The 21,115-nt window shown below is 47.6% G+C and overlaps 1 protein-coding gene across 4 annotated transcripts in view; it reads left to right on the forward strand.

Annotated features, from left to right (window-relative positions):
* PLXNA4 (plexin A4) overlaps nucleotides 1-21,115 on the forward strand; it is a 512,377-nt gene that overhangs the window by 453,039 nt on the left and 38,223 nt on the right. For all 4 annotated transcript variants that reach the window (XM_063153651.1, XM_063153652.1, XM_063153649.1 and 1 more), the window contains exons 20-25: nucleotides 2,725-2,959; nucleotides 3,389-3,531; nucleotides 7,579-7,847; nucleotides 11,522-11,588; nucleotides 13,838-13,984; nucleotides 19,403-19,562. In XM_063153651.1, coding sequence (XP_063009721.1) covers nucleotides 2,725-2,959; nucleotides 3,389-3,531; nucleotides 7,579-7,847; nucleotides 11,522-11,588; nucleotides 13,838-13,984; nucleotides 19,403-19,562 — 1,021 coding nt within the window. The remainder of the gene's footprint in view (nucleotides 1-2,724; nucleotides 2,960-3,388; nucleotides 3,532-7,578; nucleotides 7,848-11,521; nucleotides 11,589-13,837; nucleotides 13,985-19,402; nucleotides 19,563-21,115) is intronic.

Genomic DNA, 21,115 nt, shown 5'->3' on the forward strand with positions numbered 1-21,115 from the left:
TTATTAATAGTCTTTAAAAATGGCCAGATTGTTGTTCTTTGGTGGGTTCATGGTCAGTCTTCAGGAAGATAAAATGCGCTTCCTCCAGAACCACTGGGTGGATTAAGAAGTAAAGGTGGGCTGCATGTGCGTATTTTCTTGTGTTTCTTTTAAAAGCTCACAATAACACTGCAGCCTCATAGGCTTTCTTTTTCAAGAGCCAGATTCCCTCAGATCATGGTAGCTTCACTTGTGGATTGTGAGACCTTCCCAGTGATGAAACCACCTTTGAAGGGGAACACACTGGGCCTGACTTTGAACATCTGCTTTCTTGGAGCTTAGATCCCCTTGTCATGAATGGAGAAAAATGGGAACTTTCACTCAATGAAATGCCTCATCCCAATGTCAAAAGTGTCGGGAGCAGCTCACATAAATCACATCCTGAAAGTGTTTTTTCTCTTTGTTGGCTCTGGAATCATGCTGCAGTGTTGAACTCGGATGTGCACGCGGAATATTTGGTGAGAGAAATCCCACCCATGGAGAAGGGCTGTTCTTCCAGCTTTGAGGATGGATCTGCACTGGGATTTGGGATTGGGGTTGTCTGAGTCTAGTCTGATATTCCTTGAATGGACTCGTCTGACTGCAGGGCTTGGAGAAAGAGAAAATGGAAAAGAATTAAGCAATTTATTGATCCACTGACAGGAAGGAAAGCGTGTGAGCTGTGAGAAAATTTTGGGACAGCGGTCTAGGGCAAAAGGGAACAATTTCCAGTGCATGGATTAGGATGTGATTTTGGCAGTTTGCTTTCTCAGTTGAGCAGGCCACGTTCCAACAACAAACCTCAGGATTTATAAGTGAGTTGGATCTTTTATCTTGAAATAGATGGGAAAACTCATTACTGCTGCATCCCAACTGTGTGTCTGAGGTTCTTTGGCCACTGAAAATGCTCTACAAGCCCTTAGTGTCATGGTAGCAATTGGTCATTCTGAAACTGTTAGGTTTCAAGATGAGTTTAAGATTGGCTTTGTTTTTCATTGTGGACATTTCATCTCTCCAGTCCCCTCCCAAAATGGCATGAGCGGGATGGATGGAAATTAGCAGTTTTTAGACATTCACTTTGGTCTTGTCCATGACACGAGGGTTGTAGTTGTGTCTCTTTGGCCACTGAGGAGCAGCCTACACCTGGTGGTAGAGCAAAACAACCTTCTTCCCTGAGACTGCAACTGGGGCCGCAATGGCTTCTAGGAGATGATAAAGTCACTGAGATTCATGTCTCAGAAAGTGTTAGGGTGGAGAGCACCTGGGAAAATTCACTAATTCATGATTATGCCGTGTAGTCCCTTCTGCTGGCTCCAGCTGGCCCAGTTTCTTCCTCTGCAGCCTCGAGAGGAAACCTGAGTAGGTGCCTGAGCTGAGATGGGGGAAGCCCTGGGATTAGTAAATGCAGGCAGGCTGGAGATTAACTGAGAGCCAGTGGGATGCAGGACGAGGCTGAACACCAGGCTGGGGTGTGGAGGAGAAACGTGAGGAAATGTGAGGGAGAGTTCCTCACAACAGAGGAAGAAAACAGTTTAATTCCACACTGCAGTGGTCCCAGGTGCAATGGGAGCAGGAAACAGCCATTCCTGGGGTCTTAATTGCCTTTCTGCCTGGCGATTAGAGTTTGCCCTTTGTGCAGGGCCAGCTGTGCCTCTCTGTGACACAGCTCAGCTGGGGTGAAGTGATGGAGCTCATCATCCTTCAAGCTCTTTGCATGGCATCTTCCCAGCTTTCTGCTGACCTCCAACCAGCATTCCCAACCACAACACAGCCCTAGAAGCCTTTTTATACTGCAGTCCAGCCAGAACAGCTTTCCTCCCACCACTCAAGCTTTGCCTACTCTACAAATAGCTTTGAACAGCCTTGCAGTAGCCTAAAGCCAGTGGTATCCTGTGGGATTCCTGCTGGGAGTGGTGTTCATGTTGTAAAAAAGGGCTCCAAGGGACTTGCTTCAGCAGAACGTTTTGCTCAGAACAGGAGTGCTTGCAGGGTTTCTTTCTTTCTTGGTTGTTAAAACCAAGGCCCTTTCACAGCTACTTCTTCCAGAGGCTGGAAGCAGCTATGGAAACCTCTGGAAGTAGATGGAGAACAAAAAGCTGTGTTCAGCTCCTACTGGTGAACATCTGCAGTCACCCTGACAATGTGTGGCTAGGATAGGGGCTGTAAAGAGAGTGGGCCAGGCTTTGTGGGGTTTGTAGTGGATCTTCACTATCCCAGAGGCTCCCAAGTAGAGTTTTATCTGGTGGGGAGAGTCAAAAGACAATAGTGGCTCTGATTTCTGCAGTCCCACTGTACTCAATGGGTGAGCTCTCCTCTGCCCCACTGTGGGGTTAGGACCCATCAAACCATACCTTGAGCTCTGTTTTCTGTGTGTATTTTGGTCCTGAGTGACATCAGTGCCCCACACAACACATCAAGATGGGGTATGAAAAGTCCAGAATGAAACCCAAACTGATTTGGAGAAATTGTGACCGGTGACTTCTCTCACCACAAATCCTTTTGTGGCTGGGTTCATAGTGACTGCCAACAGAGGTGATTCTATCACTTCAAGTGTTTTTAAACTGTTCCATATCCAAATACCTCCCCTTTTGGCTTGAGAGACAAGGGGCTGTCACCATTCACCCTCAGCCAGAGGGTGACAGAGCTCCTCTGTGCTCCTGCTCAGTTTGACAGTCTCAGTGCACCTCTTTGCTTCTTTCCCTCCAGGCTCGTGTAGGAGGGATGGAGTTCTCCCCAGGCATGGTGTACATCTCCCCAGACAGCCCTCTGAGCTTGCCAGCCATCATCAGCATCGCGGTGGCTGGCGGGCTGCTCATCATCTTCATCGTGGCCGTGCTCATCGCCTACAAGCGCAAGTCCAGGGAGAGCGACCTCACCCTCAAGCGCCTGCAGATGCAGATGGACAACCTGGAGTCCAGGGTGGCCCTGGAGTGCAAAGAAGGTAGGCTGAGGGAGGCAGGATGACACTGTGTCAGTGTTGGTAGAAGGGAGACATCAGTCACAAAACTTTGAGCCAAAATCACAGTGTTGAACCACGGTGTTGAACCCTGTGGGTGAGGCTCAAGCCTGGATCTAATCTGACATTCCTTGTTTTCACTTAGTTCAGACTTTCTCCACCCTATCCTAGAGTTCAGGAAAGTTCAGACTTTCTCTCACCCAATCCTCTCCTACCTGGAATTGATAATTCAAAATCCACGGAAAGCCTTGGCACATGTCCCTGGGGAATGGTGACCCTGCTCTCATCCACCTTCTTCCTCTCCACATGTTGCCTTATTCCTTATTCTCATTCATGAGGGTCAAGAGTTTTCCCCTTCTGGTGAGGCTGATCTGGATTTTCACTGCTCCCTGAGTTGTTCTGCTTTTGTGCCAGCCTTTGCAGAGCTGCAGACAGACATCCATGAGCTGACGAGTGACCTGGATGGAGCTGGGATCCCTTTCCTTGACTACCGAACCTACACGATGAGAGTGCTTTTCCCTGGCATTGAAGATCATCCAGTCCTAAGGGATTTGGAGGTAAATCAACAACATTTCCTGCTTCTAGCTCCTCTCATGCCTCCCTGTTCGGTCCTGAATTCCAGAGATTCTGTGTCAGTGGTAGGAATGTGATGACTTTGTAAGGGGTGAAACAGGTCCTTATTAAAATTCTGGTTGAAATATTTGCTGTTATCTTAGATCATATTGGATCATAAAATCATTTAGGTCATAAAAGACTTCCAAGACCATCAGTTCCAATCATCAACCCAAAGCTGTCAATTCCAGCACTAAGCCATGTCCCCCTGTGTGACATCCACACACTTTTTGAAAACCTCTAGGGATTGTGATCCCAGAACTCCCCTAGACAGCTTGTTACACCATCTTTCATCCTTTCAATTAAGAAATTTTTTTCAATTTCCAATCTAAACCTCCCCTGGCACAACTTAAGGCTGTTTCCTCTCATCCTGTCACTTGTTACCTGCTAAATTCTGTTTGATTACTCCCTTATTTGGAAAACTCATAAATCATAGGTCTATTCAATTAAGCTTCTCTTTGGTCTTAACTCTTCTGTGGCTTGAGTTTTAGACTGGATTCAATATTTTCTGCCATGCAGGGGCAAGGAAAACCTGTTGTGTGACAGAGGAGCATGTTTGCCTGTGCCATCCAGCTTTGCATGACCCTCACACTACTACGAGGCCAGGTTTTCTTTGTGGCAACCCTTATAAAAATAACCCACCCCTATAAAAATAACCCTCTGCCACTGAGGGAGGTTCACCTTTGCTGCATCCTGGTTTTCAGTGAGGTCAGAAAACACAGTGTCAGTCTGTCCATACACTGCCCACATCTTCCTCCTCCACCCCAACGTTCTGGATGGAGATTTGTGAGACATTGTTCACAAACCTTGGGGTCTACACAGAGCCTGTATCACCTGAGTGGTGACAGGAGCTTGGTGGGAGCCCAGGTGAGGTCTGCCAGGCTAAAATGTGCTCCAGGCTCTGGCAGATGGACAGGCTCTGCTCTAGGAATACCTGGGCTGGAGAATCAGGAGCCACACCACGGCCAAGGTGTTGGCTGAGCTCTCTGCAAAGCCTTTGGCAGGCTCTGAGCTCCAGAGAGGTTCTGGCATGGGCCTGGGAGATTGCTGGAGGCCAGGCCTGGGCTTGGTTGGCAGGGAGGAGGAGCAGGAGCTGGCACAGGCAGGCCCACGCTTGGCTGGCTGTGTAATCAGAGATGCCTGCTCGCCTTTGCTCCTGACACGGGGAAGAGCCAAAATTCACCCGACTGTGTGGAGAGAGACATTAAAAAACCTGATCTGTCAGCAAGGAGGGCTGGTGGGGCTGGGCAGGAGGCTGAGTTACACGTAGCTGCCATACAGATTTGGAGTGCAGATTTGGAGGGGCTTCCAGCTGCTTTCCCTCAGGACGAGCAGCTCCAACAAAGGAGGAACGAGGGGTGCTGAACCTCCCTCTCACATGTGTGTACACACAAACATTTCCATCATCCCCAAGCCAATTTCCATCCCTACATTCATTAACCCCATCCAGCTGATACAGAGCAGCATCTGACCCCTGCAGAGGCCTTAGCACGGATGCTCCCCTATGTAGATACACACTGAGCTAATGTTCCAATCCAACACCTTTGATCTCTCCTTCCTTTCATTCCATTTGTTGGGGTTTTTTTCCCCCCTTAATCCTTTGTAAAGCTTCACCAGCTCTCTCTGTGTCAGCATCTTTGGCTACCAACGTGAAGGCAGCTCCCATTCTGCTCTCTTCTCTGTAGCACCCAGAAGGAATTGCTATTTATTGCAAAAGGCCCCAGCACAGATCCCACAGTGAGAAGGCCTTACTTATTTCCAGTTCATTTGCTAATTAACTGCTTCCAGATGCAGCACAAAATACTTTTCTTGTTATTTTGTTTTAATTCTCCATAATAACCCTGGGATAGACAATATTAAATGTTCAAGTGAGTGAGTTAAAAATAATTATTGGCGGGATGGGTGGTGGTGGTTTGTTGGTTGGTTGGTTGCCTCAATCTATTTAGGAAGTAATTTATTTGTTGGATGCAAAAAGAGTTCAGAACTGTAATTTCCAGAATTAAAAAGTAACAACTCTATAAGGGGCCTTGCATTGCTTGTCTGTTTAAGCAAGCCAACTTATTTTGAATTAAAGTGCCACATTTGGGTGGTTATTAATTCACATATGCCTTGGTGACATGTGCTGCTCTGTGGTGAGACCCTCCAGCTTCCAATAAAAGTTTTCAAGGGCTGGAACAGCTTCAGCAAGTAGAGGGATGAGTTTGGGGTTCTCTTTTTGGGTTCCATCTTTGCCTAGAGCCAGAAGGATCAAAAAGACCTCTGTGGAGCCCAAAATCCAGCACTGAGGTCCATATAATTTGTTCCATATGAAAATAAGTTCATCAGTCTCTCACAGCTGAGAAATAAGAGACTTATCAATCACTCTGTCTCCAAAACAGCTCAGCTCCCAAGCCCTGGGGTTCTGCTGGAGCTCAGGGTGTGCTCTCACAGCTTCACCTGCCTGGCTCTTCACACCAAGGCCCAGTTCCATGGTCACCATCTGAGCCACTGCCTCACTGCCTCTCTTCATCTCCTCAAAACCTCACCCTGGGCTCTTTTCCCCAGTCACTCTCTTGCTGCCTCTCCCAGCTCCCTAAAGCTGAACTCCACACCTCTGCAAGCAGGATTCTTCCAGGAATGAGAAAGAAGTTTTGGATGAAATCAGAGTAAGACTTCAGTCTGACTAAAATAAAAACATGGCATGGTGACACATTTAGGCACCAGAAATCCCTTTTGGATGTATTGAAAGCCCTTGAAAACCTTTCTTGGAAGCTGGAGGGTCTCACCACAGAGCAACACATGTCACCAAGGCATATATGAATTAATAACCACCCAAATTTGGCATTTTAACACAAGTAGGCCCCCAGCTGGGTAATAACTAGCATAGACCCCATGCATTTCAGAAGGATGACTATAATAATCTTTATTAATAAACCCATAATTTTATACCCTAAGTCACTACAAGTAGACTTAATTTGTCCTCTAATTAAAACACCATCACCATTGGCAAATTAAGAAACCACCCTTTGGTAAACAGATCTCCATAACACATTCTACATGTTCCCAATACCAGGTGCAGCAAGTGAAGATAAGAATTGTTTCTCATTCTTTTCTCTGCTCTTCTCACAGCCTTTCCCAGAACAATTCCTGGGAAAGTTGTGTTTCTCTCTGCAGCCAGAGAGCTGCTGCCACAGGTGTTCTGATCAGAAAGGGGAATGCAGAACTGGAAACATCATCTGAACATGGCTGGGAGTCTTCTCAGGCTTCCTAATCTTTAGATAATATATGGATTCCCTTCCTGTCTTTCCTTAGCGGAGGAGCTGGAGGGATGAGAGCAAAGAGAGAGTAACAACAGTACATTTGACAGTGGGAAAATGAGGCAAAGGGAAAAACTCCTGTTGGGACCCAGGACATTCCTCTGGCTGCCCTGGAGGACTCAAGACCCTGGCAGGGGCTCAGAGACCCTGGCACAGAGTCACAAACACCTGTGCCTTTCATTTTAGCCCATGGAAACAATTACCAACTTTGTCTGAGGAGTTACAAGCCACAAGAGTTTGAGTAGAATGATAGTGAATTTGTCACAGGGTGAAAAAGTAGAATTTTGGGGATTTAGAATGGGGGTTCAAGAGGCAAGATGGAGGAATCTGGGCTTCTTCTTCTTATTAGCCTCCATCTTCTACTGTGATGGTGGCACTTCTGGATTGGTTTAGAGACAGACTGTCTAACATAGGTGATAGGTGTGGAAAAATTATTGTAAATAAAGTACACGTAGTTCTTGGTATAAAAAGCCAACACCACCTCAAGGGGAGGGACTATGCCACAACCCAACCTGCTGGACAGATCTCAGCAGGTCAAAGAATGTTATAGAAAAGAGAAAATAAACAAACTTGAAAAGCAGAGCTGAGGAATCTCGACTTCTTCTTCGGTCGCGGGGCTGGGAAAAAAGACTTTTAATACCTCAGGAGCCATTCCAGCAACACGAAACCTGAGAAACTCCCTTTCTTCTTGCTCAGGTCCCTGGCTACCGTCAGGAGCGTGTGGAGAAGGGCCTGAAGCTCTTTGCCCAGCTCATCAACAACAAGGTGTTCCTGCTGTCCTTCATCCGCACGCTGGAGTCACAGCGCAGCTTCTCCATGCGCGACCGCGGCAACGTGGCCTCGCTGATCATGACGGTGCTGCAGAGCAAGCTGGAGTACGCCACCGACGTCCTCAAACAGCTCCTGGCCGACCTCATCGACAAGAACCTGGAGAGCAAGAACCACCCCAAGCTGCTGCTACGGAGGTAAGGATGGCTGGGCATGGAGGGAGCCGGGCTGGGAGGGCTGTGCCTGGGTTGGGGTTTTTCATGAACAGGATGGGAGTGCCTGGGAGGTGTTCCTTGAGCTTTATTGCAGCCTCATTAAGTGGTTGAGATAATTGGAAGATGACAATAGCTGATGTACAACCCGCAGGAGCCAAAGATTTCTTTGTGTCTTGGTTTGAAAAGACTGTCTGCTAAGGAAGGCAGGAGCTTCTCCTGAAATAGAAAATGCAAACCCCCTCCCTCTGAATTATAATAATTTTGAAATTAAAAGGCTCTCAGGCAAAGATATGGGAGCAGGAATAAAAGTTCTTTACTAGGAAAATTAAAAATACAAATGCAATAGTACAAATAAAGAAATCAATTCACTGTCAGAGTGAGAGCAGTCCCTGCCCCCTGTGTGCCAGGGGGGTGTCCCAGCCCCATCCCATGGGGACTCAGCCCTCCTGCAGTGCCAGCTGTGGCTCTGCTGCAGCAGGGATCCTGCACAAGGGGGGAGTTTTCCTCTGCAGCTCCAGGGCTGCTGCAGATGGGCCTGGGCTCCCTCTGGCCATGCAGGGCAGCAGAAAGCTGCTCCTCTGGCAATGCAGGGGGCAAAGGCTGCTGTGCTGTGCCAGGCTCAGATTGGATCCAGGCAGGAATGCTTGGCTCCTCCCCTGGGCGGAGCATCTCCCATGGGATGCTGGGATTGGATCAGCCCTGCAGGGACACTCAGTGGCCATGGACAGCAGAGATCTCCTGCAGGGAGGGTTGGCTGGGGGAGAGATAAAGAAAAAACTGCCCTGTGAACAGAGAGAACTGCCCCACCTCTGACAGGTGGGAATAGAATACCCCCATTTCCAACCTAAGGCACTGTTACAGAGCATTTAAAAACTTTCTAGCCAATAGTATATTGCTAAAGCTTACACACAATTTTTCTAGCCAATTACTAAAAGCACATGTACACCTGCTTCACACAATGCTTGCTTTTATGCTTTCTATTAGCAATACACAATTAAGCTTAAAACCTTCTATCTAAACCATTATTAAGCTTAAAACCTTCTACTGTCTTGCTAAGCATTTTTTTCTGCAGTCTTTAGGTCTATCTTTGCCAAGCCTAAAACTCAAGCTATTGTTTCATGTCCTTGCTTGCTTGTACTATTGTAACTTTTCCTACTTTCAGACTTTGCAGCTGCAGCTAGTTCTAAGTTTTCCATTCTTTCTGTTTCTAAGGCCTGCTTTTTCAGCTTTCTGGAAGTCTTCTTACTTTTAGTATTTCCCACAGTGCCCACATAAACATCATAATCATCTTTTGAGATGATTGCTCTGTTTCCTCCCTAACCAGAAAGTAATCAATGATCAAAATTTACAGAATGAATCTACCTCTGGATTTTCATGTGGATCCTCAGAAGGTTTCACAAGGAGAGGAAAAGCTCAATCCTTATTTTGAGCTCTTTGCATGCTTACAATGTTAATTTATGCTTACATTTCCTTTTAATCTGAAAACCCTGATCATGTTGTGTAGGAGCTATAGGAATATCACTTATATAGTCTATTAAATCCCTGGTGAGAGGACGTCATCTTCCATCTCCTGCCTGGGACATGGATTTCCCAGCTTTGTCTCTTGTTCCTGAGTTAACTACGGACACCTGGAGAGTCTTCAGCTGCATTTTGGGATCTCATTTTTCTCCCAGAGCTGGGAGTTAGTGGAAATCAGCAGAAGAGAGGGACAACAGAACTGGATTCATACAGGGAACAAGTTTGAATTGATGCTTCTTGGCCTGGCCTAAGGTCTGAACTCCACAGTTATGGGGGAAGCCTCAAGTTTGGAATCTGCTGCTTGGTAATTCATGTCCTTTCACTTGCCTAGGGAAGTGCTCCCTCTTCTGCCTTTAGGATCAGATTCATCTCCCTTTCACAGACTGGACCAACCCTCCTGGTTCAAGGACCCTACATAAAATCAGGGGGTTATTCTGGAGATGAGTGGCCTTTGCCACAGCTCAGAGCTGACTCTGAGGAGCCCCCAGATGATTACAATGGACAGCTTGGACACAGAGGAGATCTCTGCTGCCTGCTGGGCTGGGGGGATTTTTCATCTGGCACATGGCCCACTGTGGAGAACCAGCAGCAAAGGAGCAGAAGGCACTTGCTGGCATTCAGGGCAGCAATGCCAGGGGCAGAGGCTTTGCTTTGGTGTCAGTTGACTCCCTGACTCCCTGATGTGCCCTACAGCCTGGCTGGTGGCCACCCTCCAGCTGTCCCCAGGCTTCCTGCCTGAGCTTCTCCTCTGATGCTGGATGGCACTGCCTCCCCGCTTCATTTCCTCCTTTTCCTTCCCTTTTTTCCATCTGTCTTCCCTTCTTGCTCACTCTGAGCATCCCATCTTTCCTCTTTCTCCTTCCTCCAGCCCTTTTTTAAGTCTCATCCTTTCCGTTGGACGTCAATTGTGACCTTTGGAAGGAGAGCCAGTGAACAAAGAAGGCACATCCAGTGCTCCAAACCCTGGGAGCACCAGGAGAAATCAGAGAAGTTCAGCACTGAGCAGCACCAGAACAAAACATGTGAATAGCTCAGTGCCTTGGGTTAGATGTTGGTGTGAGGCCCTCAGACAGCTCTTTGGAGCAGCTGGATTCAGCTTGGTGCTTCCCTTCTCTTCCCTCCCCATGAGTCTGTGAAAGGGAATCTTTTGCAGTTTTGCAGTTTGACAGAAAAAAGGAGCTGGTAGAAGTGATTTTCCCACCTCACATGTGTCCAGTATTCACCCTGCATTACATTTATGGCCCCAAAAAGATTTTCTGGACAGAGAGCAGCAGCAACAGCAAGCAAGAACCTCTGCATGGCTTTGGTGAGAGCCATGACGAGGAGGACCTACTTTAATTCTTCCAGGCAGGGACTCTTCTTTTTTCTTGGTTTCCCCAAGTTTCTCTTGGTTTCTCTTGTTTTTTCTCCATCTCCTGCCTAGGACGTGGATTTCCCAGCTTTGTCTCTTGTTCCTGAGTTAACTACAGACACCTGGAGAGTCTTCAGCTGCATTTTGGGATCTCATTTCTCTCCCAGAGCTGGGAGTTAGTGGAAATCAGCAGAAGAGAGGGACAACAGTGCATGGGCTGCAGCCAGCACAAGTTTCTGCAGGAGAAGCTCACCCTGAAGCCTGGAGATGGATTTTTGTTTGATTGAGGACAGAGCGCTCAAGGGCAGAAGGATGAGCTCTGAGCGTGTGCCACAGTGACACATTGAGGAGTGTAATCACTCCCAAATGCCAGGGAGATAGGCAGTGCCAGATAACTGCTCCCCAGAGACTCAGATCTGTCTCTCCTGAGTATTTATCCAGCCTCCTTGACATATGGCCTCGCTCTGAGCTCCTCAGATTTGATGGATTTATCCGCCCCGAGCTCTTTGGAGAAGATTCCCTCAAATGTCATCAACTCCTCCTTGTTGTTGGAGACACTGGAAAACAGACACACACAGGGACTTGTAGCCACAGGAGAATCAACAGGGCAGCAAGGGTTTTCCTGCAGGTTTCCTAAATCCAAAACTAAAACAGGGAACCCAGGACGTGCTAAATCCTGATGGTGCCATGCCAGATTGCCCACTGGGCAGGAAGATAGAAAAGTGCAATATTTTAATAGGACCAGCATGACAAACTCATTTCCAATTCTCTCTTTTCTCCACTTTAGGACAGAGTCTGTGGCTGAGAAAATGCTCACCAACTGGTTCACCTTCCTCCTCTACAAGTTCCTCAAGGTAAGAGCAGGAGCATGCCTGGAAAAACAGCTGCTCTAAAGCATTCCTTCTTGGTGAGGATCAGTTGGGGTGAAAACTTCCCAGATGACAAGTTAAAGGCTTTTTGGTTTTTTTTGCCTCTGGAAGGAGGTCACTGCCTAATAGGAGCTGGGCTATTTTCTGACCCAGGGAGAACAAAGAGGGACAATTTGTTAGAGAGAGGCAACTTGTTGGTCCCTCTCTTGTACAGAGATGGGATCTAAGGGTCAGTGTGGAAATGGGAAGGATTTCAGAGCCTGCCTGAGACCTGTGTGGAAAAAGCTGTCCTTTCAACAGCAGCCTGAGGTCTCCATCATGTGGTGACCCATATTTCCAGTGCACAGGGGATGGAGATCTCCTTCCACCCCAGCTCTGAGGCAGCACTGAGACAGCCCCACGAGGAGTGGAGGGGCACCCATCAGCAAAGCTTGAGTGCAAGGATCTGGGGCACCCCCTGAGCTCTCTCATTCCTCCTGGAAGGTCTCCTTGGGCTTTGTGGAGTTGAAAAAGTATTTCAGTCCTTGAGCCCTGCCACTGACTGCACGGGGATCCAATTTTCCCTGAGCCTCAAGAATCACAATTGCTAAGCTCAGAGCCAGCCTTCATGGAAGGAGCTGAGCTCTGCACCTCTCCCCCACTCCCACTGCAGCTGCTAAATATCCTCCCACCTCACATCCTCATTTGGACACAATAACCACCTCTGCCAGGCAATTTGAGGCTGCACAAATAAACCCCAATCCCCCTGAGCCTTCCCCAGTTCAAGGACGAGCACATGGGAAAGTTTTGAAGGTCCCTGGAAGGTAATTTCAGTGACTCCAGTATCAGATCCCTGCTTTCAGCTGAAAGGAAAGGATATAAGGAGGTGACTCTCTAAAGAGCTGCTTTTATAATAGGCTTTTTTCACCCCACTCAGCTACTTGTCTTCTTGCCTTAGCCTGAACAGAGGCCTGATAAGGGCAGGAGACAGGCACACAGAAGCAATATGCTGCTGGCAGATAAGCTAATTAAGTGGGAGACAGGTGTAGGGACTGAAAAAGGGGCCACTTTGCCTCGATTATTAACTTGTTTTCGCCGGGATTTACACCAGAGGAAAATGACCTGGCTGGTTGAGCTGGGACACGAGAGGAGAGGGCGAGGAGGGCAGGAAGGAGGGAGGGATGAAGGGGAAGGGAAGCAGGAGCAGAAAGCTCAGAGTGCAGTAAGAGAGGAAAAACGTGGGAAGAGTGAGTGGAAATGGTGAGGAGGAGAAATTAGGGACAGATGAGCTGGGCCGTGCCTGCCTGGGGCTGCTTTTGGCTGTCCTGTGCAGGGCCCCACACCTCTGTCACCTCCACACGGGTCCAGGGGCACATCTGGGCCTGAGAATTCCTGTTTGCCTGCACATTCCTGTTTGCCTGCAGCATGAGAGTGCTCAGGGAGTCGGTGGACTCTGCCCAGACACCCAGGACATGGCACCAGCCATCCATCTCCCTTTAAAATCTCCTTCCAGGCCATTTGGGACCTATCCCACTACCTGCTCCACCAGTGCAAAGCTCTGGCCTGGTGGCAATCACCAGAACAGCCCTGGCATTGCCAGGAAACACCGACACCATGGCAGGACAGTCAAAGGGTCACAGAATAAGCTGAGTTGGAAGGGACCCAAAAGGATCATGAAGTCCAACTCCTGGAGCTGCACAGGACCATCCCCAGGGGTCCCAAGGGTCTGAGATAACTTCTGCAGGTGCTCCCATTCCCATTCATGTTGACCCCACATTCTGATTGGACACAGACTTCTTAGTGACAGAACAGTGCTGGTGTCCTCTCAGTGCCCAAACAGTCCCATCCTTGAGTGACCCTGAAGCCCAAATGAAGCTGGTGGGTGATGGAGCAGCAGCACTGCATTTGGGAGATCCACATCACAAAACTTCCCTCATGAGCCCAAGAGCTTTGTACCATCAAGTCCAGCTCCTGGGCTTGCACAGGACCATCCCCAAGGGTCCCACCATGTGCCCAAGAGGTTTGTACCATCAAGTTTAATTCCTGGGGCTGCATAGGACCATCCCTAAGGGTCCCACCATGCTGGTTGCACTCTGTGGAAGCTGAGGGTCACCTCTGATCCTGTGCTGTTGGAATGGACTGGTTTCCATTGATATCCACCGTGAGCGATTTTGAATGGTGGACCTGGGATGCCCATGCTGGACTCTCAATTCTGTCCTGTAGTTTCACCTGGTGGTTGCCTCTCATCCCTGCAGGAGTGTGCTGGAGAGCCCCTCTTCTCCCTTTTCTGTGCCATCAAGCAGCAGATGGAGAAGGGCCCCATCGACTCCATCACGGGGGAGGCGCGGTACTCGCTGAGCGAGGACAAGCTCATCCGGCAGCAGATCGACTACAAGACCCTGGTGAGTGCTCTGGGCACGCCTTCCTCTGGGCTGATCCACAACCTTCCAAGGCCTAAAGGGCATTTGGACAGCAGAAACCTGTGGTTGTACCTCTGGGGTGATTTATTCTTGTGTTTTAGCAGGGTAATGCTGCCTAAAGCTGGGTACGAAAATTTAAAATTTTGAGGATTTCAGCATCAAGGAATAGTCAGGGACTATAGATAGACCTATCAGGTCAGCTCTAGAGCTGGTGCAACCCTCCCTCCTGAGAGAGCACAAGTCAAAGAAAAAGGAGCTTGATTTAAAGATTTCAAGGGAAAGAAAACCAATCCCTGTCACTGAGCCATTTCCCCCAAAATGGAATTGTCTGCATAGGGTAAGATACACGTTGCATATGTGCAGCTTTAGCTTCTGCTCTGAGATTACACCCTCTTCCCACTTGATTAAAGAGCATCAATTAAAGAGCATTAGATATCTCTTCTTAGAGTGTTTGTGGGCCTTCATTCTTCCCTGGATGCATTAAATCCACTCTAAGTCTCTGCTGGATGAAGAACACTTTCTAAGCCTTCAATGATCCTTGTAATTTTTCTCTTTCCCATCTTTATTCTCAGCAAATCCCAAGTTTTAGGACAGTCAGAAGATGCTCTAAACTGATCAGATTATTTTATTTGCACTTTCAAATGAGAGGAATTCATCTCACTTAGCTCCAGATATCTCTCAGGGCTGTGTCCAATCACAGAATCATGGAGTGGTTTGGGAGGGGACCCTAAAGATCATTTAGTTCCAAGTCTTAGACTTTAACCTGTCTTAGACCTGTCTGACTTTAGCCCAGGCAGGCTGATGCTAGAAATGCCCTTTCATGTTCTTCAACTCCAGTTTAGAGCTGAGCTTTGATTGAATCCAAGTCTGATGAGGGGGTGGACTTAATTCTTAAATAAGGCCACAGTTGTATTCTGCATATTAAAAACGTGACTTTCCTACTGAATTTGGCAGAGTGCTGCTTCTCTGCTGTTATGTGTGGCTGTCTAAAATTTCAGAAGACTGATCACACATGGAGAAAATGAGCAGAAAAGAGAAAAAAATGCAGCCACAGAGCGATCACTTTCACCCAAGGAAATCCCCCCGATCCTTTTAGGCTTGATCTGAAGCAGCCAGCAAAGGGTAGTAATTATACATCAGGCTGAACAAAGCTCTCCTCTGCTGGCTTTGTGCTGTTTGATGATAATCAGCTCTCCCTCTTACATCTCAAGAGCAGACAAATATACCCCGATAGGAATCTCAGCAGATTTACAGAGATCAGCTCTGGTGAAGGAGATTAGGAAGGAGCAGAATATGAATAGGATTGTTCTTCGTTTCTGTTTCTCTTTATTTCTGTTTTATTTCGTCCTTCTTCTACCTTCCTTGAGCTGCCTGACATCTTTTATTAAAAATATAGAGTAATGAAATAAAGCCAGAACTGATTCAGTGGTTGCAATATGGGAATTCCAACAGAAAAATGGAGAGAGAATATTTACAGAGGCCTGGAGTGACAAGACAAGAGGGAATGGCTTCAAACTGAAAGAGAGTAGGTTTAGATTGGAAATTAGAGAAAAATTCTAGCCTGTAAGATGGGGAGGCCCTGGCACAGGGTGCCCAGAGAAGCTATGGCTGCCCCTGGATCCCTGGAAGTGTCCAAGGCCAGGTTGGACAGGGCTCGGAGCAACCTGGGATGGTGGAAGGTGTCCCTGCCACCTTGGATTACTCCCTCACCATGGGAGCAATCACAAGCTGTGCCTTTATTATTTAAATGCCACTAATGTGCAGTGGAAATCAGGGCTTAGCTGAGCCAAGCTTTGCATGTGCACAGACACTCAGAGACAGATCATGGCTGGAAGAGCTGGCAGATAAAAAATAAAAAAGCCCGAGGATGGAGTAAAAGGTCAATTAACAGAAATCCAGAGAAATGAGATGTCCCAAGGCCACAGAGAGTCAGTGGGAGAGCAGGGCTCAGAGATAACTTCTCCATGTGCTCCCACTCCCATTCCCATCCATGCTGACCCCACATCCTGAAAGGATACAGACTTCTTAATGACAGAACAGTGCTGGTGTCCTCTCAGCACCCAAACAGTCCCATCCTTGACTGACCCTGAAGCCCAAATGAAGCTGGTGGGTGATGGAGCAGCAGCACTGCATTTGGGAGATCCACAAACCACAAAACTTCCCTCAGAGCGACCAGTCCTGAAAGAACAAAACCCATCATGGGTTTTGTTCTTTCAGGACCCACCAGCTGACATCAGAGATTGTGTTGAAGGCTCTGAGCAGCACTGCTGGAGCACTGAGATTTGTTTCTGGCTTGGTTTGTATGGGTATGGAGAAAAGTTTCATACTCCACTCGAGAACAGCTGGAAAACTCCACTGGGAAGATGATGTAAAACCTGGGGAATATATGCCAAAGCCACTGTGCTCTGGAAGTGCAGTTGGCTTCCATAACTGGGGTTAGAATTCCCTAAAATGTTGGAGGGACAGCCTTGACAGTCGTTGTAATGAGCACAGAGGTGTTCTGGGGTTTTCAGGGGTCACCAACTGCCCCATCTGTGCCTGGAGCACAAGAACAGCCCTTGGAAGAATTGCCTGCCCTGCTCCTTCTTCCAGCTGAGCTGGAAAAGAGGCAAGCAAGGATTTCTGCAGCCAGGCTGGGACTGAGTGTGGTTCACCCAGGCACAGTTTTTCCTGGCACTTTCTAAAGGTGATTAATCCCTGTGAAACTCCAGGATAACCCATATCAAGTAACCACTGTCATCTTCCAGCTGGGTGCTGGTGTGGGGACACTGGTCAGCACCTTCAGGAGATTTTGGGGTCTTCTGCCCCAGCTGCTGGCCTGGCATCATCAGCTCAGATCATTTTAAAGATCACCAAGTGCCTTCTGTGGGAAACTGACCCAAAATCCAGCTGTTTGTATCAGAGATTTATCACACCACAGAGCTTGCCTTGACTGGCACCAGCTCATTTTAGCTGAGCTCAGACCACTGAGAGAGAAACCTGGAGAGTAACTTGGTCCCCATAGCCAGGTGTGACCCCAAAGAGCTGTCCCAGGCTGCCCTCACTGCTCCATTTCCCTGTGATAGAATAAATTAGGCTGGAAAACATCTTTAAGATCATTAAGATCAGAAACTAAACACCAGTGCAAGTTTATGCAGCTTGTGGTGGGATTTTATGCAGCAATCAGGTGGGATTTTCTGGATGCACCCAAGAAGTTTGCAGAGGAAGAGGTTCCTGTGGGCTGGGAATGGGCATAACCCAGGAGAGCTGCAGACCAACTAATGGCCTTCAACACTGGACTCATTTCAACAGTTTTGTGTACAATTCTGTGATCCTTTGAGATGAAAGGTGCCCCAGAACTGTAAATCTGTGCTGTTATTATGATGTGAATTGATGCTTTTTCAATACTTCTGGAAGTGACATACAAATAATAGCATTATGATCTAATCAATATCTCCTATTTACATCTCCCCTTTCATCCAGCAAGATCACAGAGCTCTTTGTAAGCAGTATCTTCACAAGTCCCTCTTGGCTGAGCACATCACCACCAAAGGGAGCCTGGTGAGGCAGTGTGTAATTAGGCTGATGGGATTTCACCCCATTTTTGAGTTCCCACTGCATTTTAGGAGGTGAAGATGGAAAGTGATGCACAGTCCAGCACCTCTTGCATGCTACAGAAGGGAATTTAGGTCAAGTTAAAATTTGTCTGAGGCACCAAAACCAACATCTCTGTGCTTGTAAAAGTGCCACAGGAACATTTTAATGACCATGTACAGCCTGGAGCATCACTGAACAATCCTTTCAAGTGCAAAGGTGTGCTAAGTTTATAAAACTTTACAGACTTCACACTTGTGCCACCAGAAATGAGCAGAATGATCAACAGAGACACAGGCAAGGCTTAGCAGGATGATTGCTGTTAAATGCTCTGTGTTTAAGGTATCCCCCCTCACCACATGCTTTGCATTTACTCTTGGACAGAGCGGAGAAAATTAAATTTTCCTTCTGAGAAAAGAGAGGCCTCTCCAGTTAGGTTGATTTTCTTATTCTGTATGCGAAAGCAAAGGCTGCTGATGTTGCTTTGTGTTTCATTTCTTAAGGCGCCCTGCATTTCAGATTAATAACATTCTTCTGAGGAGGGTCTGCTCAGCTCCATGGCTGTGCTGATGGACAAACATAAAGCTTTTCACTGGGATTATCAAAACCAGGTGACAATGCAAGGAGGCCACTCCTGAATTAGGTCACCTTGACATCTCAATGAACATTTTTTACTGAAAGCATTCAGCTGGTGTTCATGGGTTTTCTGCTGTTAAGAAAGAAATTCTCCCCTGTGAGGGTGGTGAGGGTTAGGGTTAGAGGTGCCCAGAGAAGCTGTGGCTGCCCCTGGATCCCTGGAAATGTCCAAGGCCAGGCTGGATGGGGCTTGGAGCAACCTGGGACGGTGGAAGGTGCTCCTGCCCATGCCAGGGGGTGGAATGAGGTCATTGAGACCCCTCCAACCCAAACCCTTTTGTGACTTCATGATTAAATACAATGAAGACACCCCCAGGTGAAACCACATCTCTGTGCCCATGTGAGGGAGGGAATACCCTTGGTACCCATTTTTTGTGGCAGTCACATTTTCTGGAAAAAACCCTTTGCCCAGGATCTTTCTCCTGAGAAGCTGATAAACCTCAGAGAAAAAGGAAAACAATAATTATCTCATTTGCTTCTCCTGTGTTTTTCTGGTCTGGAATGTGGCCTGAACATTGTTTATCCAACAGGTGATTGTTTCATTGGTTTCATGTGAATTGTTTTGACTTAATGACCAGTCAGGGCCAAGCTGTGTCAAGGTTCTGGAAAGAGTTACGAGTTTTTCTTTAGTATCTTTTTAGTCTTCTGTCTGTATCCTTTCAGTATTCTTTAGTATAGTTTAGTATTCTTTAATATATTCTAGTATCATGTCGCTATAGGACACAAAAGAACACAAGCTCACACTGTTGTTCTCAAGGTGAAGGAAAAGGGAAGTTTATTTTCTGACTCTAACATTTATAGTTTTCCAAGAGTGACAGGGGATTGGAGGGTGACAGTGCCACCTCTCCAATGACACTGGACAAACCAACAGTCCATCAACTTTCTCCTCTTCCACAGAGGAATGCAAAACATTGAGTTATTTACAGAAAGTGTATGAGAAAGTTCACTACAAGACGTCAACATCGGAAGGCTTAGAAAATCTTAAAAAAACAGGGTGACAGTATCATAAAACAATAAGTTAGCCTTCTAAGAACATGGAGTCAGATTCATAATTTCCTTCCTGCCATGGGGTACCCCATAAATACAACAATTTTCTGCACCCTAGACCCCTCTTGTAGGATGCAGACACCTCAAGGGGGGTGCGGGCAGAGGGTTTGAGTGCCCTGTGCAAGGTGTGGTGCCTCTCCTCAGGTGCTGAGCTGCGTGAACCCCGACAACGTGAACAGCCCCGAGATCCCGGTGAAGATCCTCAACTGCGACACCATCACCCAGGTCAAGGAGAAGATCCTGGATGCCATCTTCAAGAACGTGCCCTGCTCCCACCGGCCCAAAGCTGCTGACATGGACCTGGGTAGGAGATTGCTGCTGGCCGGGGGGGACAGGGGAGCTGGGAGATGGACAAACCCCATGCAGAGACTTTGCTCTGGACAAAGAGCACAGAGGTGTTTAGGGGTTTTCAGGGGTCACCAACTGCCCCATCTGTGCTTGGAGCACAAGAACAGCCCTTGGAAGAATTGCCTGCCCTGCTCCTTCTTCCAGCTGAGCTGGAAAAGTGGGAAGCAAGGATTACTGCAGTTAGGGTGGTGTTGTCTTATATATCAAGAGTTCTATTATCATTATAGAGTAAGGATTCCATACTGCCAGAGTTTTGTGCCTCCTCAATGTTTCTTGCAGGCAGCTCCTCTAGGCACTGACTGTTCCTGGTCCTTGCAGCAGCCAACTGACTCCAGTTTCTACCAATCTACTCTTTTATAACACTCTTCTTGTTGGCTACAAGTATAGCCTGTTAACATCAGGCCTGGTCCTGATCTTTAGTAATTGGTTCAGCTGCAACTCTTTAGGGGATAAGATTACATTCTATGCCACCTTCATTTACCCACACTGTATTCCCATACAGGGTGGGATTGAGTGTGGTTCACCCAGGCAGAGTTTTCCTGGCACCTTCTAAAGCTGATGTATCCCTGTGCAATTCCGGGATAACCCAGATCAAGTAACCATCGTCACCTTCCAGCTGGGTGCTGGTGTGGTCAGCACCCACAAGAGATTTTGGGGTCTTCTGCCCCAGCTGCTGGCCTGGCAGGGCAGCTCAGATCATTTTAAAGAACACCAAGTGCCCCTCTCCACACTCCCTGCAAGGCAGAGTGGGGCAGAGGGGACATTTTGGTGATGTTTATGCTCCTGGCTTAGGAAATCTTTGGCCATAAAAAGACAGTGCCATGCATTTCTGCCCATAGAATTCATCTTGGACAAAGGTTTTGAAAAAGCATGAGTGGGGCTGTTCTTGTTCTCTTGCCAAAGACCCCTGGAAAAAAGAAACCTGGAGAGAGAATGCTGTTTGTAGTCTGAATTTGGGGTCCACAGACAGGTGTGGTACCACACCTGGAGAATATGAAAAAAATGCAGAAAAATCTGGAGGAAATGAAAAATCGTAGAAAAATCTGCTCAGGCCATTGCTGAGATGTCTGGTGGGGAGCTGGGGACTCCATTGTGGCTGAATCTGCCAGAATTTGCTCTCAGTGACCTTCAGTGAAAGAGACTGGGCTGGAAAATGATGGAGTCTATAAAACCAGCTGAGCTGTAGAGGAACCAAAAGGAGAAGGAATGGACCGAGGCCAAGAAACGACTCACAGCAATAATGAAGGCAGCAATGAGAGGTCAGGGATTGAAGTTAAGTGTCTGAGTGTGTGCATGTGTAGGGGAGGGAGGAGTTCCTGACAGAAATTGCCCATCAAAGGCAGTTAGAATAACGGAAGGAGCTGCCAAAACCAGCAGCAGTAAAGAGCAGATCACGTACATCATCCAGAAGAGGACCCACGATGGCTCTGGAGTGCTGAGAGGTGGGGAGAGCCTGGGGGAAGGCAGGGCAGGGTGCCAGGGCACAGCACAGCACAGGAATGGGGTTCA

The sequence above is a fragment of the Melospiza melodia genome, chromosome 4 (assembly GCF_035770615.1).
Source record: "Melospiza melodia melodia isolate bMelMel2 chromosome 4, bMelMel2.pri, whole genome shotgun sequence".
NCBI classification, from domain to species: Eukaryota; Metazoa; Chordata; class Aves; order Passeriformes; family Passerellidae; genus Melospiza; species Melospiza melodia.